The sequence below is a fragment of the Erigeron canadensis genome, chromosome 6 (genome assembly GCF_010389155.1).
Source record: "Erigeron canadensis isolate Cc75 chromosome 6, C_canadensis_v1, whole genome shotgun sequence".
Lineage (NCBI taxonomy): Eukaryota > Viridiplantae > Streptophyta > Magnoliopsida > Asterales > Asteraceae > Erigeron > Erigeron canadensis.
Genome location: NC_057766.1, coordinates 43,088,065 through 43,110,668, shown reverse-complemented (window position 1 = coordinate 43,110,668; position 22,604 = coordinate 43,088,065). Strand labels below are relative to the sequence as shown.

The 22,604-nt window shown below is 31.2% G+C and overlaps 2 protein-coding genes across 2 annotated transcripts; one reads left to right on the top strand and one right to left on the bottom strand.

Annotated features, from left to right (window-relative positions):
* Positions 1–6,424: 6,424 nt before the first annotated feature.
* Positions 6,425–7,570, top strand: LOC122606034. The gene is made up of 2 exons (XM_043779000.1): positions 6,425–6,562; positions 6,659–7,570. Exons 1-2 carry the CDS (start codon positions 6,506–6,508, stop codon positions 7,286–7,288), a joined length of 687 nt encoding a protein of 228 aa, XP_043634935.1. The 5' UTR covers positions 6,425–6,505; the 3' UTR covers positions 7,289–7,570.
* Positions 7,571–8,085: 515 nt separating this feature from the next.
* Positions 8,086–11,730, bottom strand: LOC122605050 (LRR receptor kinase BAK1). The gene is made up of 4 exons (XM_043777923.1): positions 11,183–11,730; positions 10,376–10,636; positions 9,040–9,879; positions 8,086–8,796 (listed from the first exon to the last, which is right to left on the bottom strand). Exons 1-4 carry the CDS (start codon positions 11,634–11,636, stop codon positions 8,321–8,323), a joined length of 2,031 nt encoding a protein of 676 aa, XP_043633858.1. The 5' UTR covers positions 11,637–11,730; the 3' UTR covers positions 8,086–8,320.
* Positions 11,731–22,604: the final 10,874 nt, after the last annotated feature.

Sequence of the window (22,604 nt, the reverse complement as noted above, 5' to 3'; positions counted from 1 at the left end):
TTCTTAAAAAGCATGGCTAATTGGCTGAAATGTCCTTTTAACTTCATTCCAATATAGTTTATGTATAGACCTTCTTTTGTTCAAGCTTGAATTTATGGTTTATGAGTATATAACTTTTGATAAACTATTTAGTTGTTAAAGCATATAATTAACATCAACCTTTGGTTGTTCTAACGAAGATTGCTTTAAAGAAAACAAATCCGGTTTCCCTGTTCAAGTTATAGGGAGGAGTCGAGGACAAGCCAAAGACTCAGATATTTTCGAACTGTAATCCTAGCCACTTCCAAAATTTTACCTAAAAAGGTTCGATCCTAACCTTTTGTTATAATATCGTGTATCAGAAAAGTTTGGGATAAATGATGTCTTGATTGTTCTTCATTCATAAGGTGTCATTCAAGGCTACAATCTATGATATTAATTTGTTAGTCCAGAAGTAGGTAATTCCCTATTTTAAATTTTTTAAAAGGTCATGGTTAAGATGAAACTCAACATTTTATATTCTTATTGAAACTCAAAACTTAGTATTAATGATTACCAAAATAAAGCCATTACTAACGGAATATGTTCATCAACCAAAACCAAAAGTAAATGATTATACTAGCTAGTAAAGATATCATCACTCACCATGGTTTTTTTTTTTTAACATATATATCACTGACCATGTTATATTGGAGTATTATGATCATGATTATGATATATCCATAAACAATGTACAATTATTACTTTACGAGTCAGTTTATTCCTAAAATTTTAAGACAGATTAAATTACTAATTATTTTCAATTATACGTCATTTATTTGTATTGATGTCATATATAGTATTGTACGTATAGTTTTTATTCACCCATTAATCTACGATCAAAATCTGATAAACAGATACAAGAAGAGACTTAAAACAACTTGTCAATATATTCATCTCCTCTAAAATCTAGCAAATATGTTTCCAAATTATAATGGTATTGTCCATTGTAAATTTGTAATTTGGAAACTTTCTGGCAGAAACTGCACCAATTGTCCATCGGCCAGTAGCTGGGCCTCATTATTTGGGCTTTAAAAGTTTGATTAACTAACTGTACCGATTAGTTCACAGGCCAATAGATATGGTTCATAGGTCAGAGGGCTTGTTTAACCTTGTTGTTGGGCTTTTGATGAATTCATTCACATACCCTGATGGCCTGATACAGATGAATAATGGTAAAATGATTTAATGGAAAACCAAAAGATTGCAAACATTTTATATGCATATTCCCTATGATATGAAAGGTCCTACTTATTTCTTGTTCAATAGATAAAAATTCGAGTACATCGTAATCCATTTGACCAATATATCTTTTGGCAAAGTATGCAAGTTTGACCATTTGGCTTAAATTTAGGTATATTGGTATGTGCTTCATCTGGACGTTTGTTAACACTAACTATATGATTTACACGCTCTTCTCATATTTTTGGTTTAGGAATGAACCACTAAATATATGTCATCTATATCTATATCTATACTACTCCTCCCACTTTTAAGTAATTAAGAATTTGAGATGATCATAATACCTTTATTCTTTATTCATTAATTTAAATACTCTCTCCGTCCCATTTTAATTGTCCTATTTTGATTAGTCAAGAATTCTTCTTCCGACTTTGACCGTAAATATCTTTGTTTGTGTTATATATTAGTTGATGAAAATTTTTATCAATTAAAAGTACATATAAAACTCAATCAATTCATATATGTTATATCAATTATTATACAGCACAAACAAAAATATTTACGGTCAAAGTCAGAAGAAAAACACTCAAAAAGTCAAACTAGGACACTTAATATGGGATGGAGAGAGTATTTATCTATAATACCCCAGCCTTAATGAAATAAATTACAACATAGATCCTCTAACCCTTAAAAACTATATTAACTCCTCTTACATCAATTAATTTACATTCACCACCACCGTCATCGCCGCATATCGCCGCCGCCACTGCCCCCGTCACCACACCTTCGTTATTACCACTATCACTGCAACATCGTGCGAACATCCATCTAGTGTATTTCAATTTAAACTAGATTGATCGGTTTGGAACTTTTAGATAATGGAGACATCTTTAAAATAAAGGTAGTTACGTTGGTGTTGAAAGTTTTAGTTATTACAAATAAAAAGAAGGTGAGACATCTTTAAAATAAAGGTAGTTACGTTGGTGTTGAAAGTTTTAGTTATTACAAATAAAAAGAAGGTGATATTTACACAATAAATTTTATTTATACACAACAAATATAAAGTATGGTTGTACTGTTGTGTAATGTCAGCCTCATCACTCATCAGTAGGTAATTATTGTGTAGAAGTCTTTATATGTATAGAAAAATTAAAGATTTTATATGTATAGAAAAATTAAAGATTTTAATTTAACCTTCTTAAATTTCTAATATCTTAAAAGAAGACTCCTCTGTAGGTTTTTGTAAAAACCTACCTCCTCCTCCTCCTTCTCCTCTACAAGTACCAACATGGTTACGATAAGAATCTTCTTATTTATACTATCTTATAATAATTATCATTTTCTCTCTCATAAAAATATTAGATGGAAAATTACCATTTTACCCTTTATAAATTAATTTACATCATTAATCATTTATCTTCTAAATTATATCTACTATCACTTTACATCAATTACATTTACACAAACTACTTACAGAGTTGCACCCACCATGAACAACACCACCACGGCCACCGTCACCACCGTCAATCGTCGTCACTAAACCGCCGCCGCATCGTGGATGTACAATGCTAGTAAAAATATAATAATTATAATAATATGACAAAATCAAAAAATAAAATAAAGAAATTGACATAGGACATATAACATTATCTTGTATTTTAGGATGGTTTGTATGAGAAAATTTAAAAGGATAAATCATTTCTCTTAGAATACTACTATTAAATGTGTTGATTAACGTTTAAAACTGAGAAGAAATTAGTATGGAATGGAATAGAATCATTTCAATAAATACAACTTCTATGTAAATTTCATCCCAAAGGTTAAATCAAATCGATCTACACCTTCAAATCAAATAACAAACCTTCTTAATTGATATCATACCTAGCTTGACTCTTCATCTAATTTGATATGTTCATGTATACATTATTATTGATTGATTTTAAGTTTGGAAAACGATCTTATATATATGACACATGTCAAATATCAAATACACAAATCATTAAAATAGAGTATGCACTCATGATCAGTTAACGTCTCAAATGTATGGCACCCAACTCATCCATTTCCACATATCTGTGTTCTTGGCTAAGATTCACTTTGATCATATAATTATAGGGCCCACGAACCTTTCTCGTCGCCATCCCCATTTCATCAATCATTTTATCAATTCAATTGTAATGAGGACTGGAGTAGACACACCTCAATCAAGAAAAACAAGAACTCATTAAAGATACAAGTCAAATAATTTTAAATGTTGTCAATTAGGACTTATCCTAGACCTTGGTGACTACTGACTAGTGACAGACGTAGGGACTTTGAATTAAAATGTTTATAATTATATGATATATCTTATCGGGAAAATAACTCAATGTAATAATAATACTGTCTTGTTAACATCATATAGAACACATTGTAGTCCATGCCCCATTACATTTTAAACCAATTTTTTGTATGTAAAATAATTACTTTTAAAATAAAACTCGTAATATGGTAAAATGCTAAACGCACTAGCATTGAACATATCTAAAATTTTAAATACACATTTATTAAAGAGGTAATCACCACACTCTGACGAAGACTATGATGTGGACCTCCAAACGATCATTATTTTCACTGGAGGTACACATACTTAATTAGAGTGTGACTGACGTCCGACCTCAGTCACATCGTCCGACCTCAGTCACATTGTACATATAGGACCATACCGCATGCTTTGAGGAAGTGAACATTTTTCTAGAACACAAAAACGGATGTCGAATGTCATTAACCAGGTAGTTGAGCATATATATCATTTCTTAACACTACTAAAGTACTAAAAACAGTAAAATTTCCACTCAATTCGATCACTGCATTCCAGTCTCTTTCCAAAATAGCACGGGTCACATTTGCTGAGTGTAGCCAGCATGGTCTTTGTCATAATTCACCTCTAAACGAGCTTGTTGTCAATAAAAACTGATTGTTCGATGTTGACCCAATAAAAACTGAGTGTAGATATGTCTCCTTCTGACCACAAATTTAACAATCTATTTATTTAGCTCACAACCTGGCCTCTATTGTTTTTCCTCGGATACTTCCACGATGCATCATTTCCTATCTCTTGAACATCCATTGAATATTAGCCAAGAAATGAGTATCTAGCTAGGAACATGACATCAGTTAATTTAGACAACGATTAATGGTCACTAATACTTGTTAGTGAGAGATAAACATGGATTAAGGAACTAATTGCATATTAGTAGCAAGTACATTTGTGGGAGAATATGGTTTGTTTTGCAATGTCTGGTCCAAATTTGTATAAAATATATCGTTATCAAGATTACACTTTATACTTGTATGCATGCATGATTCTTGGTGGATGTTTCGCCCTTTCAAGAACCACTTCCGAACTCTTATCTATAACACAAGAGCCACTAACAACGACGCTGATGTAAGACACGAAACGTACTTGACATATGATGAGTTTTTATATTAATTTACTACATGTTTGGCAATTTCCGCGAGAATTCAAAAAAAAAAAAACGAAGAAGAAAAAAATTATTAAGTTTTCGTACCTAAAATAGTGCTTGATTGATAATTGTACCCGATTAAACATATTGTACATTAAAAACGAATAAAAGAAAACTGCAAATATCTCCAAACTTAGTAAGGAAAATCATGAAACATGTTCTCAAGAACGTTTCTTGGTTCCCGATACAATGATTGTTTCCTTGATCAAAAAAATTAGCCTGAACGGTATTTCTCTCGTCCTATATCAATGAGTATTAGGCAAAGGAAGCAACTACAATAAATCCAGATCTCTGTTGAGAGTTTAGGAGGCAGAAACTGCACCCTCCGCCCCTTCTTCGATCTGCAGTAACACAACTCACAATATATTACTTCTTATTTTAAATTCCCTCAACTTGCAAAAACAGCCCCAAAAGGGCACTGACCAGCTTATCACAGAGTCGAGTCTCCAAAACGAATGTTAATTAAATATCTAAAAAAGACATTGTTATATAATAATCTGACAAATCTAACAAGAGGTTTTACTTTCTAATCAAGATTCAGATCCGAGTAACCACAAATGCACAATCATTAGTATAATAGATCAAGATTTAGGTTCCAAAAAGCATAATAACTAGTTGTGGTTTAAGATTTAGCCCATGGTATTATTCTGTTTAAAAAAGCCAACTTGAAGACTTTAGTGATAATTAAAGACATGTTTTTGCTGGATTAATGTCAGCTCTAACATGGGTTTTGCCCCTAAGAAGTTGTAGCAATTTGTTAAGTAACAAATAAATTAATTAAGTGAGAGTAATTCATGGAAGCATTCAATTGTCCAATTGTCAAAGAACATTACAGCTAATAGATTAAGCATCTAGGAATGCCATTGGATAAGAAACACCATGGATACTGTTACATTACTTCCCAACTGGTCCGTTGTCTATTTAATCTTCAAGCAAGTGTTCCTGAAATCCCCTACATTCTTCTTTACACTATAGTTAATGTGCAAATTGAGCCTTAGCTTTTTGGGTAAGTAAGCCCGTGTTCAACAAATTCAAATTGGATACGTACAGAATAACTTATGGATGGCGTAGGACAGTATAGTGCTAATACGATAAATGTAGTAACATGGACTCAATATATAATCATCATATTTGATAAAAATGTGCGGATCATGTGGTGTAAATATGTCAAAACGTATAGGACTAACTCTTGGATACAAGGCGGCTTGGGTTGAAGTGATATATATATATATATCTATATATAGTTTGTTAAATATGATTACACAATTTTAACAATACTATCATTTTCTTGAAAAAAAATGTTGTTAGAAGGTTTTATGCATCAGCAATACTTTGATCTATTTGAGTTAAAGACTTAAAGCCCCTTATCATTTTGTAATTTTCTTAGTACAACAGGTTTCTTAATTGACCCTGCACTTTATCTTAACAGATTATTAGTATATGGGTCAATATTGTCATCTGTAGTTAGTACATTTATGTGGCTAAACATTCAAGATTATATTTAGTTAGAACTACAATTAGTTTAAGTTCAGTAAACAACAAGATTTGAAATTAAAAGAATATGTGAATAATCTAATGACCCATAAAGAGCCAAAAAGATGTGCCTAATCAGTCTACCCATAAGCCCGATGCCACCTCCACATGGAACTTAACCAATCCATCTCATTCAATGCATGTTTGGCCTAAGTATATATATACTCGTTCAATACCCATGTTCAAATCAGATAACTTACAAACTTCTTTTTCCAACACCAAAAGCCTTCAATTCCACCAGAACTTCAACAAGTTCTTAGGAAAAGATGGCTTACTGGTTAACTGAAAATGCAACTGAAGCTTATCTCAAGTCCATGAAAATGGTAAGTTCATCATAACGTACGAATAATACTAGCTACTACATACTTTCTTCACAATGTCTTCTGTTTACTTATGTTTTTATGAACTTGAATATGTAGGGTAAGATGGGTAATGAACCAGATGTGGCAGAGTTCATTTCGGCAATTGCAGCCGGAAACAATGCCAAACTCATAGTGATTGTTGGTGATGCCACCGCCAGGTCCACCACTTTAGGACTTGTGGCTGCAGCTGAGCAAACAGGTGGGCATGTAATTAGCATCTTTAAAGGAACGGATGAGTTGCATTTTTCCAAAGAAGCACTAGGGTCAGATGCGAGCCAAGTTGAATTTATTATTGGGGATGCACAAATTATGTTGCTAAATAACTATAGAGAGGCTGACCTGGTGGTTATTGATTGTAATCTTGAGAATCATGAACAGATTCTTGAGGCCATACAAGGAAATGGGAGGGCAAATAGTACAATTGTGTTGGGATATAATGCAGACTGGAAGGATTCGTGGCGGTGGAGCAGATCAAATAGTCAATTGTTGCCAATTGCGGAAGGGCTGCTGTTGATGAGAATAGCTGGAAAATCTGAAAATGTTGTCAGTGTTGATGGTAAACATAGACGTGTTGGCAGCCATGGAGGAAGTAAGAAAAGTCATTGGATTGTTAAAGTAGACAACTGCACAGGTGAAGAGCATGTTTTTAGAGTCAGATCACCAGGCAGGCGAGTCGCAAAAGCTTGAACTTATGTCGTCTGGTTATTATAAATCATGAAAGGTTGGATATACTAGATTACTAGGGACTAGTTGATTCTTAAATGTATATAACACCTGATGGTGTAAAAGTATTTTTGGTGTAAACTTTTATTACCGGCCAGAAGGATTATGGTCTATGGTTTTTGAAAAAAATTATAATTAGTTTGCAAGAAAATAGTTTTCAAGGGCTCAAAATTATAATTAGTTTGCAAGAAAATAGTCTGTAGTGGAAAATAGTAAGTGGCAGTTTTAATAAATATACGAGTAGTTACCAACTTATAATCAAATTGAGTTCAAATTGTTAATTTGGGTTATGTTATGCTCGTATCTCTGAAGGTCAAACAGGTTAATCTGAGCCAAAAAAAATATATACACATCTTCTAAATTTCTTTTTGAGATAAACCCCTTATCTTCAGATAGTTTCTGTAATCATATATTTTTATATGAAACTAAAAGATGAATAAAGATTATTTTAAGGGTCAGATCAACCCGTTTTAACCAAAAAGGCAAAACAAGCCACTTAAAGATTACATGTTTCAGCCTGCTACTTGAGAAACTGTTGCTCATCATTCCTGACCCGCCCGTTTTGCCATCACTAATGTGGTCATCTTATATAGCAACAATTACGCTTCGGTTTGTTTGAATTGTATTTCATGTACCAACTATTGAATGTTCTGCATATATACATACATAAATGCACAGCGTTATTATTTAAGTTTCGGAATGCTTCAATCCAGACATCCATGTATTAACAGATGAATTTTTATCATACAGATGCATCATAATAAGCTTGAGTTTGAACTTTCATTATATGCCCGGAGAAATTTTACCGTTTCATAGAGCAAATGTAAATTAAATTGAAAACTACAACATGCACAAGCTACAACAACAAAACTTCTAAAGGTTCCATAGAGAGTCAAGAGTGAGAAGTTAGTAGCACAACATCTATTTCCTTACAACTACTTTCTAAAAACAATCTAATCAATAACTAACGAAGAGGGTAAAATCATTTAGTGGACGTTAGCTTAATGGATTACCAAGCTCTTGAACAACTTCTTCAATGGACGGCCTCTGATCAGGAGACTCGTGGGTGCACATCAATGCAATTTTTGCAAACTTAGCAGCTTCATGCTCACAGAATCTTCCTTGGAGATTTGGGTCAATAAAATCAATGAAAGTGCATGATTCAGCAGCAAAGCGAGCTGCACTGGCAAATTTCCGTTTACCAGAGATAATTTGGAAAACAAGAACCCCAAATGCATAAATATCACTTTTTTGGGTGAACCGGCCCGTGGTAGCATACTCGGGAGCTAGATATCCCATCGCAGCACTGGCTTTGAGTGACGAAAACACTGAATCTTCTGTCAAAAGCTGATGAAGGCCAGAATCAGAGAGTAATGGTTTGAAGCGCTGATCTAGTAGCACGTTCTTGACCGATATGTTTTGATGGACCATAGCTGGTTTGTTTAGCTTGCTCCCATGTAAATACTCTATACCTGTGGAAAAGAACAAGGTTCTATTAGAGGAGTTAACATCAACCTATTGACATATAAAATAATCTCTTTGGATAATATTCAATCTCTAACAGATCAAATGGGTGAAATCAAAAAAACTTTGGTAAAATGAAACAGGTTATAGAATCGAAAGTAGTGAATTTAAAATGATACAAACGTCACAAAATAGTAGGACCTAATATTGAACATAATTAACTAATATACAATAGGTGAACCTGATCTTACCTTTGGCGATGCCATTGATGATGGAAGACCGAGTGGACCATTCAAGAATGTGACCATCACCCTTCATGTCAAGATACCGTAAAAGGCTTCCATTAGGCACAAAGTCATAAATAAGAAAACACTCACCACGCCCTTTTGAACAGCAAAAGCCTCGCAGTTTCACTAAGTTCTCATGTCTTAATGACGTCAAAATATTCAAACCTTTCAAAAACTCGGATTCCTCAGACTTGCAGCTACTCTTTATAATACTTTTTATAGCAACAACAGTTCCGTCTCTTAACATTCCTTTATGAATGGCAGAAAAGACGCTCTTTCCTAACAAGTTTCTAGGAGCGAAGTATTGTGTAGCTGACTCTATTTCTTCCAAGTTAAACCTAAAACTCCTCATTATTTCTTGAGAGACACCACCAAATCGTCGACCCTCGGCTAACGGGTCCCAACCATTGGGATACTCGAGGTTGATTAGAGGTGACCCGTTTTTCCTGCATGCTTCCTTTGACCTCAAATGATCAATGGGTCCGTTAATAGGGTCAAACTTATCACTGCATTTTTGCACTCTATTTAGATAATGTGAAACTGCTAAGAAAGCTATGACTGATAATCCAACAACTGCTATCACCACTCCAACAATAATGGAAGCTTGTGGGGTTTTTGATGAATTTGAGCATCTTGAGTCGCTACAGTTTAACTTTAAGTTAGCTGTTTCTGGGATATTCTTTGTTGGTACACCGTTTGGATCCAACAGATCCAAGGGACTGCAAGCTTTCAAGGTTGTGAATCCAACTCCACATAGTCCCAGGTTGTTTGCATATTGGAATCCTCCAGCTAATCTCTTCAAAGCTTTTATTTGAAATCAAAACAAAAATAATACCATTCAGAATGATAAAAGCTATTCATTTTAAAGTTTATCACTAGAAACTTTTCAAAATCATTATAGTTTTGGTAAAAACATATTTATATTGTTAATAACAATCTTTTGAACACAAACTTTAGGATGTAGTTCAAAAGGATGTGCATTTTGAAAGTGACTATCGCGACTTTAATCATCATTATTAGACCTTCAGTTAAATTCGATATTCTCACTTGGACAGCATATCCATCTCTGGTTATTCAAATCCTACGACTTTATCCGTAAAAAATAGAATGGTAATCAGATTTCCCCAATAACTCATAACTGATTTATGGGGTCAAATTACACGGGTCAATACACCCCATTATACTAACATAAAGTTGGAGTTGGAGGTGTTTGACCTCAAAGAACAGTCTTTTTGCAAATCAAACAAAGAGAATATATGACCAAAAAAAAAAACTGGAAGCACATAACCACGAATGATACCTAGAGGTACGTTGCCGGATAGAGTATTATTTCTCACATCCAAAACTCGGAGCATTGGAGCATCAGCCAATCTTGTCGGGATCGAACCAAAAAGGTAGTTGAAGCTTAAATCTAGCCTTGTTAACACCCCCAAATTCCCCAAACTTGCAGGTAACGCACCACTGAGGTGATTGAATTGCAAAGAAAGAACATTAAGCTTCTCAAGTGATCCAAGTTGAGTTGGTATGCTTCCACTTAACTGGTTATAACAGAGCTGCAATACTGCATAAAAAGTTCAAATTAGAAAACTTTACATACATAATGCAATAGCTAACCACATAAGTTTCAAAGAACTATGAAATGGCACATTAATGATTATTTTGTTTTTTTACAGTGACCAGATTTGTCAAATGTTGATTTACAATTAAATGTAAAACTAGAACAATTTTTTGCAGATTTTAAAAATGCATATATATATACATATAAATAAATTCAGTAGCTTTCTTCAAAAGACCAAACGCAATGCAAGAAATCAAGAAATCCGTATAAATTTTATAACTTTATAGGAACACAAGTCTCACATTTCAAATTGAAAGTCCAAAATACTTCTAAAGACAATATGTACTAAAACAAACAAACTAATTTACAGATTTAACTTAACCATACTAGCAGCATGCAATGAAAATGATAATAGAAACAAATGCATTTCAAGATCCAATTTTTCTCAACAAAAAATCATGCATTTTCCAAGATTTAGTACAAAATATATATAAAATATACATATATGATATATGATATATATTAAAAAAAAATGAGTAAGATTCATACCTTGTAAATTCTCCATGTTTCCAAGCTCAAGAGGAATATTTCCAGAAAGATTATTGACATTAAGATACAAATCAGTAAGCATTGTCAAGTTGCCAATCTCTCTAGGAATTTGACCAGACAATGAGTTATAATGCAAGTACAAACCAGTCAACTCTTTCAACTCACCAAAAGCAGGGGATAGTCTCCCAATTAGCCCTTTACCTTGCAATGAGATATTAGCCACTTTACCATTTTCATTACAACCCACACCTTCAAATGACCCATCACATTTGTTTGCCAATACAGTCCATGACCCCAAATGAGTGTTTTCTGGGTCTAAACTTGCTTTGATCAACATCAATGCTCTTAGCTCACCATTTGCATTGACTGTTTGGCTGCTTAATGATGTTGTTGTTAATACTAACACAAAACATAACAACAAGAGATACGATGAAACAGAAACAAAAACACCCATGTTTTTTTTTTTTTTTTGTTTTGATGTTTGTTAAACAAAGTTTTTGGTCTTTGTTGTGTTTATAAGTTTTTTGTTACTAGTAGTAATAAATAAACAGGACATTATTTTTGGTAATTTTCTCTTTCTTTCTATTCTATATAAAATAAAACTGGTCTTCTTGAAGTGTGGTTTTAGCACGAGCTACTCTATTTTATTTTGTTTTTTATAACTTTAAATATTATTTAGAATATTTTAAGATTTCGGGGAATATTATATTTTTTGAAATATTTATATTTAATGCATGTTTATTTTTCTCTCTCTGTCGTCTTGTACCTATGTGTTTGTTTAGTTACTGAGAAGACCAGCTGAGTTGACAAGATGGGGGGACCATAAGATTGGTTGTGGAGATTAAATTGTGGCCGTCCGATCGGGGAGTATGTACGTGGCTAAGGTGTGTTGCGGGTGTATGATAGTCCTCCTCCCCAGCAGGTTAAAAATAGACAAAAGACTGCTTAAGACAGTGATTGGACTGTAAAGGCTTACAAAAGGGTGCGAGGAAATTTGAAAAAGCGTAGTTAACCCTGTAGTAAAATACAGAAGTCGCATGGAAAAATCTTCGATGTACTTTTAGATAGATATTATATTTTAATTGGGAATTTGTACGAATATTTATCATTTTTTTTTTTTTTAACGACAAATTTGAGCTTAGCGGCATGTCTCTTCATATACCCAACTCCAATTCCAGAGAAAACTCATACTGGAAAAACCCTTGTCTCCATTCCTAAAGTCAGGCTCCACCATATACCAATCCATTTATTGATAATTGGTATATCAATTTAAACCTTTACTACATTCATTAGAAACGTTTTTTTTTAGTGCAAAAATTATTTTATTTTATCATAAAAATTTAGATGAGACATTTAATAAATATTTTTATACAAGTTAATTATTAACCGCCTTTAAGAATGTAATTAAAAAGTTCATGGGTAAAAAAATAAATAAATAGATAATTAAATCTTAACAAAACTAGCAAGCACGATAAATTACAGTGAGATAGCATTGTCGTCTAAAACCTTAACTTTCAAAAGCACGAATGAGAGTCTACCGAGGCTTTTATCATAGTTTAGTAGTGTCATTATCTACGGAACCCATCTACATTAGAGGGAAAAAGATAAGTGGATTTAGTATTTTTCATTTCTCCTTCAAACAAAATCTTTTACAATCATTAGATATTAGTAATATTTTTACTCTTGTACATAAATATCTCAGTCATTGAATTTAATTTATTTTATATCATATATTTATTTTTCATACATTTTCTTTTGATGTCTATAAAGTTATAATTGATATCTCTTATATAAATAAAACAAAATTTTCATGATATCATTATTTTCTAAGTAATGTTTACGTGTCATGATTAGACTTTTTTATATTGATTATCTTTTTTTTATTATCTTGATTTATGACATTATCTTTTTTATAATTTAAACCATTTTCTAATTGATTTATGATTTATTTCTTTCATAGCCAAATTTTCATGTAAATTAATTAAAATGTAATTACCTAGTTTCTTTTTTTTTTTTCTTGAAACGAATATATACGTAACTTAATATTACGAAACTTTTATTAATAAGCTCTGATTGAACCCGGGTTAATTAACTAGTATTTATAGCAAACTACCATTAAAATTTGTTATGTTTTTCTGAATATTATTTCCAATTAATGAAAATAAAATTCTTCCACAAATTTCTCTCTAATTTCCGTCACTTTTAAAAACACAAGAGATTTATATTCTTAGTCTGATATATATAATTATTTTTCAGTTTTTTGTTTTTTAGGAACTTGAAAGAAACAAAAAAGATACTTGCAGCATCTCTTTTTGGGTTTTGGAGAAGTAAAGAGGCTTTGGAAGGGCATGTGTGTCTTGAAGCCAAGGAAGCATGCACCAAATAAGCTGCTTTCCTAAGCATTGGCCTCGTATGCCTTAACTTTCGGTATCTCCAATTTCTCGACAGCAGACAGTTTTATTTCGTTACTATCACCACTTCGATTAAAAGCCACAATTTGGATTATAATCTCAATGAGTCCAATAAAAATAAAAATTATCTTATACTCTTATATCTTTTAGGAAAAAAAAGAAACGAGCATCAACGCTCTTTAGAGTCCTTTGTTTCCTACATTTAGCTAAAAATATTGAGTAAGTCTACCTATTTTGTTCAGCAAATGTGTATACTAATTATTTTTATACAATTAGAGTTGTAAATGAGTTGTAAATAAACAGAATTTGTTCATGTACGTTTGTTTTGCCTAACGAGCAATTCAGTGTTAAAATTATGGAAATATCTCAACGAAATTTATACGACCGTTTATATATAATTCAAAAGAATAACATTGAAAGCTAGTTGAACTTATAAAAATATGTAAGATATAAGAACAAAAATAGATTTGGAAATGAATTTCGTGTCGAAACCGTGAATCGGGTAACTAAGCACCATGGACCAATCCATTTGACCATGGGCCAAACGAATTTGGTCCATGGGGAGACCCATAGGCCGGTCACGAAAAGGGGAAGGGGGAAGAAAAAGGATTTTTAGAAGTTTCTTTTTCCTATCACACATAGAAAACCTAGAAAAAACTCTAAAAGTTTTAACCCTTACAAATAAAGGGGATTTCTTAGGTTTCTCACACTTGAACTTCATCCACCTCCTCTTGCCTGAGTCGAAATTCCTAACACCATTTGTTAGGGTTTTTGGCTTTTGCATAATAGTTATATTATATATATATATATAGTGAAAAGTTATTTTGAGAACTCTTTTTCTTGCGAGAACCTTTAAGAGAACATTTGAGAACTTTTCAAATCAAGCCCAACCGATGATTATTCTTTACATGAAAATTATTTTTTGATTGTTCTCTGAATAACTTATGTATAATTTTGAAGTTTATAATTGTGTGGAGGCATGAATTATCATCCGTTATACAATTATGTGGAGATTTGGATTCTTGATCATATGTGCACGAATATTGCTATGATTACATGTGATCGACTTGCATACATGTGATCATAGCAATTTTCGTGCACATGTGATCAAGAATCCAAATATTCACATAATTGTATAACGGATAATAATTCATGCTCCTACACAATTATAAACTTCAAAACACATAAGTTATTCAGAAAACAATCAAAAAGCATATTTCATGTAAAAACAATCATCTGTTGGGCTTGATTTGAAAAGTTCTCAAAGGTTCTCACAAAAAAAAATGTTCTTAAAATAACTTTACTATATATATATATATATAAGTGAAAATAAAGTTGTCCGACATCTAAGTTTAGGTGTAGAACCCCCTCACATACTAATTTTTTAATATTTGTTGAATTTTAAATAAATCACATGGCCCCCATGAATTTTATGGATTAAAAAAAAATATGTGAGTATTCCACACTAAAGCTTAGATACCTAACAGCTTAATATTCTCATCCCCCATATATATATATATATATATATATCAAGTTATTGCTAACAACTAGTTAATCTTGGGGATTTATTCGTGTGTGTACAGTTCTTGAAGCAGCTCTACACTTGGACTATTAGTTCGTGGCAAGGAGGTGTTCGAGTTCTCGGTTCGTGGGTGTCGATTTCAAGGAGGTCGAGATTTAGGGTTTTGCGCGCTAAAAGGTTAGTGTTCTTTCGTTCTATTTAGTTATGTTTATCTATTTTAGTTTGCTATATTTGCATGCATGTTAGGTATTGGCTTTGATTATATTTAGGAATTAAATTAGGTTTAATTGTTTCGTGAATCATTCCGCTTATAGCTAATAGAGTTAGTCTTCGATGATTAATTAGATTAATTGTCTAAACGAATTAATTATATTAATTCGTTTATGATATTAACAAGAATTACCTAGGAACGTTCACGGTTTTAAAACATGCTTTTAATAAATTTAAAACAGTTTTTAAACTTAAATAACTAACCGTTTTAATTATTTACAAAAATATCACTCATCTTTTAATAAATGACACTGATAATCTTGCAGAAATTGGACATTCATTATAGACATAATAGTTGTAAGGTTAACAAAAACCGAAGCCAACATCCAGACACAAATATCCGAACATGAAACTAGTTCGTGTACGTTTGTATGTATACATGAACATAAACGAACACCAACAAATGAAAAATTAGTAAATATATAGTAGAAAGATTAACCATTGGGTAATAGCCCAGTGACCACCAGCCGTCACTTTCCAGGGGAGATCTTGGGTTCAAGTCTTGCCCAAGGCAAACTTGCGATAATAAGAGGATTATTAAGTGGTTGAAAATCACCTGGACACTAGCATGGTTGGAGGATTAATGGGTACCAAATGTTACATGGAATCTGGGGATTTCCATCTAATTACTTTTTTTAAACAAATTATTGAATGTTCATAAACATATCAATGAATGGAAACTATGTTTATTAAACTAAACGAATAAGATTTTGTTCTTTATGTTTGTTCGTTTAAAATCTGTTTATGAACATTTGTTAAATATCCAAATAGTTTACAAATGTTCACAACGAAAGTAGAAACTTGTTAAAAGCTTAGTTAACAATAGAGTTCATGAAAATAATTTCTTGAAAATGATGTTAATGATCATATAATTTGACTCTATATTTTGTATTAAGTAATAGTTTTCAATTAACATTTTATGAATAATAACAAATAAAGTTTTGAAGTACTAAATATTGTCATTTTCGCAAATGTATGGGTTTCCTTATTATTTTGTCACCAACGTAAACGATTCTTCCTTTTCATTGTTATTAATTTATAAATTGTTCAATGAATATTTGCATTATATTATACGAGTAATATATATTATCTCATAGCTCATGCGATTTGTTGTCATTGAGACGGGGTATCTTTTTTCCAATTTTTTTTCTTGGATTAACCTGAACTTTTTAAATTCAAGTAGAGTCAAGTTTAGGGACCATCCATGCCAATCATGATTAAAAGAAGGGGTGTATATTGTTCCAGCCTGTAAATAGTAGTACTGAGGTGAACAATGTGGTGGACTAGAATTGTCAGAAGCATACTGACACCACCACTCACATTTTAGAAAATATATATAATTATGTTTATGAATTTTCAGACATTTCAAAATAAAGAAAGGTTAGGTAAAACATGCAGTATCTATTTTAGGTAAAACAGGGGATGATTATGTAAAATTCAAGAAGAGTTTATGTAAAATTCAGAGGGGGTTATGTATGTTTATTAAATTCAAAGGTTTAATATGTAACTTTTTTTAATGTGGCAGTACTTAAGCGTAGGTAAAGTCTGCAGTACGAATCATTTTCCCTTTCAAAATATATATCATTTCTTTCATTTATGTTTAGCTCATACAAATAATTTTTATCGTTATTTGACACGAAAAAAAATATAAACATTAAATGTACTACGAGTATTTTCTATACAAACCATTCTTTCTTTAATACATTTGTTTGATTTATTTTTACATACATTCTGATTATAAAAAAAAGTTTATCTTGCTTCGATAACAAAAAATATGCATTTTACTTGGATTTTGAAGTAAGGTGTTTATCTTCGAAGAAAAAAAATAAATAAATACTTAAGTTGATTAGCTTTAAAAGCAATTGTGTTGTAATAATTAAAAAAGCCTAATTAATAAAACTTTTAATATATTTTGGGTATTTGATTGAATAAAAAGAAAAAAAAAAGTGCATAGATTCTAAACTACAGACTAAAAATGTAGATATCTAAAAACTATTCATTGAATTTAAAATAATAAAGTAACATTGATTACATTATTAAGAGATTATTTATATATAGGCTATACCAATAATAAAGGATAGTTTGTATAAGTTTAGTTATAGAATAAGTGATAATCGATTGAAATATTGAAATTCAAAGGATAGTTTATATATAAGCTATACTCCGTACCAATAATAAAGGATAGTTTGTATCAATTTTAACGTAGTTCTAGAAAAGTTTGAAATATATTTTATTCAAAACATAATTTTTATAAACATAATCTATTTTATATACACGCAATCCCAAAAAATCCTCTTATATCAAAATGTGTTAATTAATTACACTAGTAATCAATAATCAATTTATCATCTAATTACATTATTAATAGTCCTCTACATTATCAATTACAAACACAAATAAATCTACACCTCCCTCAAGATGGTGGATGAGAATTTGACAAACCTATATTGGAATTGGATAACAAGAGCTAAAATTGAGCTAAAATTGAATGATGTGACAGAAAAATATTTATAAAAGAATATTTAATTATCAAGTTATTTGTTAAAAGTTTCTGATAAAGTTATACGTAAAAGTTCAAAAATTAGTTTTTAAATATTTTTTAAGGAAAATGATAATAACAGCCTTAAAGACCGTCACTAACAACATATTACATACATATTACATGCTTAAAAACTTGTACATTATATATTAAAAATCAACCCCTGATTTTTATAACAGCAAGGTACAAATTTTAATGCATCAAATTAGTTTTTACTGACAACCCTAAGGGCTGTCACTCACAAAACTCATCTTTAAATAACTAAACAATTAAGAGAGAAAGTTCTTCCAAAATTTAACCTATTGATAAAATGTTTTTTATTCAAATGAGAAAAAATTTATACAAAACATTTTTTAAAATAGTAAAAAAGCTTTGTAAAAAGTTTTATTAGATCTTTTTTATTTTTATTTTTTAAGTATATCAATAAGTTGATTCTATATTATTGGTAAGTAGTTAGATTGATCAATCCCTTCATGACCTTTTTTCTCTAAAATGACAATAAGGTTACGTTCCTTGTGTTTAGCAGGCTTATGAAAAGCAGAAAGCTTTTTTATATGAAGAGCACATGGTTATCATAAATTATAACTTAAGTCTATGGGGAGTAAGGGGTTCCAAGAACATCCTTTTTTTCATAAATTGTGACATGTGTAGTTCCTTGTAAAAGTGGGGGTTCTTTTTGGAATAAGGGGTTTCTATAATCCCCTAGTTATATAGATAAAAAAAAAAACATGAAAAAAAAGAATAGGGTGCAGGAAAGGAGCTATTAGGGGGAGGGGGGGGGGGGGGTTGTTTCTCCAAATTCGAACGAGAGGAACATTTTTTTTGAGGTGGGACGCCCCGGGGGCGGTGTGCTGGGTGTTCCCGGGGCTTTTTGGGCGTGCCACGAGAGAAGGACGCTTCATTCCGTATGGCCTAACTAGCCATGTGAGTTCAGTAGCGACACTAACCATGACACAATTCTTAACCTCCGAAAAAAAGCAAATGTTAGATGATAAATTTTTCACAAAAAGTTTCATCTAAAATTCATATATACAATATAAAAAGTACTAATTAATTAAACCCAAATGTATCTTTTAGTAAACAAGGTTAAACCTTTAATTTTAGAGAAAATTACGTCATTAGCCAAATTTCATTGCGATTATACCAAATTAGCCAAGTTTTTTTTGGATTTTCATAAAATAACCAACAAAATCGTAATGAGATCATTAAAATCGCAATGAGAACTTCAAAATCGCAACGAGATTCTGCAGAATCGAAACGGGATTATAAGAATCGCAATGCGATTCTGATGATCTCTATGCGATTCTGATAATCTCGTAGAGATTCTGCAGAAGAATCACATTGCGATTTTCAAGATCTCGTTGCGATTCTTCATAATCTCATTGTGATTCCATTAATCTTATTGCGATTTTGATGTTCGCATTGCGATTTTGAAGATCTCATTGCGATTTTGTCAGTTCATTGCAATTTAGTTGGCTATTTTCTGAAAATCTAAAAAATCTTGGCTAATTTAGTATAATCGCAATGAAATTTGGCTAATGACTCGATTTTCTCTTAGTTTTATTACTTTATAGAATGAATATGAAATGCATAACTGCTTCAGTGCTTTACACGATCATCCAAATTATAAGATTGTTAACTTAATCCAAAAAGAGAAGTTTTGTTGTGAATTGTTTAAGATTGTTGCTTTTGAGGCACATGTTTAACAACTAAAACATAAATTTGTCTTTATTAATCTGTTTGTGAATAATAATCTCATCATAATGCGTGTTTTTCAGTAACAATAATAATCTAATTATAGAAAACTTTGTAGCCAAAAAGAAACATTATAAGATGAATATTTTTAGTGAGTGGAGAATATATGTGTAAAAATGAAGTTTTTTGCTCAAATAAAACATTGAACTCCTTCTACTCTTTAATAAATCAAAATGCTAACAATGGTTTTAAGTTTATGGTTAATACATAAAAAAAAATATATACATATATGTTATATGCTATGGTTAAAAAAAATCATATACGTTTTAATTTATTTACCCTTTTTGCTATAGAAAAGGTATCATCAAATACAACATGCTTTTTATACTATAACTATCGCTAGGAAAGCATAAGAAGATGAATTATGTAGAAAAACTTTAGCGTCGGGCTTATCATAGAGCATGAAAAAGATAAAGAAATCATAAAAGGTCGCACTTTTTGGAATCTAATCTTCTTAATCAAAAGTTATAAATGAGAACTAAAAAGTTTAATATAACCACGAAATTTGTTCTAATGGACCCGGCCCTTTACCCTTTGCTATATGGTGGCACCACTTATCTATTTATTTTTAGTATTTTTTTTGGGAAAATGAAATAAAATCCAACAGAACTACAGGTTTTATGCACATCTAGTAGTTCACGTAGCAATTTAGCAATGAGATTGAAACTTATTAAACAAATAACTACCAATGAATTTTTATTACAAATAGTTCAAATATATAGTATTAGGTACTCGTATCGTATTAGGTAAGTATAAAGATGATGCATGCGGACCACTAGAGGGCCGGGCATATATATATCTATCTATATGTGTGATGAAAAAGAATTTTGAAAGCTTGGTAAAGCACTATCAGCACAGCATGAGTGGGCATCACAACGACACAAAAGATGTTACTGAAAAAGTAACACAAGCATCCTGCTTTTTCACTTTCTATGTATAAACTATATTTCGATTTAATAAACAATATGTATACTCTGAGTACTCTCACAAAGAATCCCATAAATGTAAACAGATATTAGATATTATTGTAACATATATATTTGTTATACATGTAAATGTGTGTGGTTTGTCCTTAATTTTATTAATGATTATAACCTTGAAGATAATTGTTATTATTGTGTACATAGTTGTGCGTAACATGTTAAGATAGTAGCAATATATCGAAGCTTAATTGAGAAAGAAAGAATGATGGTTGAGTCATGGTAGTAAACTAATATAATCTACTTCTACTATATAGATAATTAGATACATCGTAATACAATTAAAAGATGAATATGATTATATGAAATCGTCAGACGGGAAAACCACTTCCATTCGAATCTCTCACATGACAAGTGGCCGGACAACCTTGCGAATGTAACTTTTTTTACGGGAAGTCTTTGATTCTTCAAATATATCGTAATGTAGTTTTAACTACAAAGATTTAATACTTGTTATTTATACCACTAAAATAACACTCGTATCAGTTAAAATAGACAAAAACGCTAATTAAAGGCAAAAGGTCAGTTAAAATAGGATCCTATATTGAGAGAATGACTTTGCGCGATATGTGTTACCAGATTACGTAATTTTCATATATGACTGTATATATATTTAGGATAACAAGACATGAGTGTGAAACAAGAAGTTTAAACGGGCGATATATGTTGTTTAAAATCTAAGTTGCCCCTTTGTCATTACAATTACTCAAAAAATTGTCTTTCATATTGAAAACTCACATTTTGAATTTTATTACAAGTATACAACTATTTTATACTTCTTTAACTATTTGTCTCTAACGTAAATTAAAAGTATCAAAGTTAAATACACAAGTATGTATTTTCGTAATAAGAGTGTCGTTAAATACAAAGTTAATAACTAGACACTGTCCAAAACTCCAACATGATATGTTGGGAAAACAAATTTTTTGCCGAAATAAAAGCATTACATTACTTTTGGGCCATTTTTCTTGTTATCGAGCATTTATATGGGCCAAACAAAGTTGGGCTTAACTGTAAGTTAAATGACTTAAATCCGCAGGCAAATAATATCAGACAGTCAAAACTCAAAGCACAAAAAGGGATATACAGAACACATATTCAAAAAGAAAGAAAGCAAAGAAGAGATGGGGGAAAGATGTTCTAAGCAACGATTTAGTATCAAGACTTCATTGCTCGGATGGTTGCTAATTGCTAACTGATTTTTTTTTTAAAAAATAAAAAAAATTGTGCGAATATAATAACAATTTCATATTACTCATTTATAGTAGTGGAAAAGTGAAGCTATTTGAGTTTAGGAATCATTTATCTAGCTGCGGGTTAATTAATACTCGTAACAAGAGTTGGAATGAGCAACTTGGGGAGTATTATTATGATATAAGCTAAATCATATAAGTTAATCAAACACTATTGATGGCTTAATTGTTGTTTTCTTGCTAAGCTGACACTTGTGTAAACTTTAAGAAGGAGCGTTCAAAATGTTTGTGATTTATGTGTTTTTAACGGCATTGCTAACTGTAAATTATGCAATTAAAATAACAATTCAATTCATTTTCCTTGTCTCTAAAATTTTGTTGTTCACTTAATCAGTAAATGACTAGCTAGACTTTTCATAACATGAGTTCTACCGAACTGTGTTATTTTGAGGCATGGTTTTCAAACCTAGTGGCAGATTCAGAAAAATGTAACAGAGTATGCAAAAGTTTAATAGTTTTTAGAAATCGGACTTTTTTTTTCAGATTCATACACACTAGAAGGTGTTATATGTACTCACAAGTCACATCTCACGGTATGCACCAAAATTTTTTACTACATGTAATTTTATTATAAAATTATTATTAAAAATAAATAAATTAACACTAATACTTTTTTCCAAATGGTATGCAAGAGTATACCCTCCTCTTCATATGTACTCGTATATGACTATATGCCACTACGTCTCAAGTCA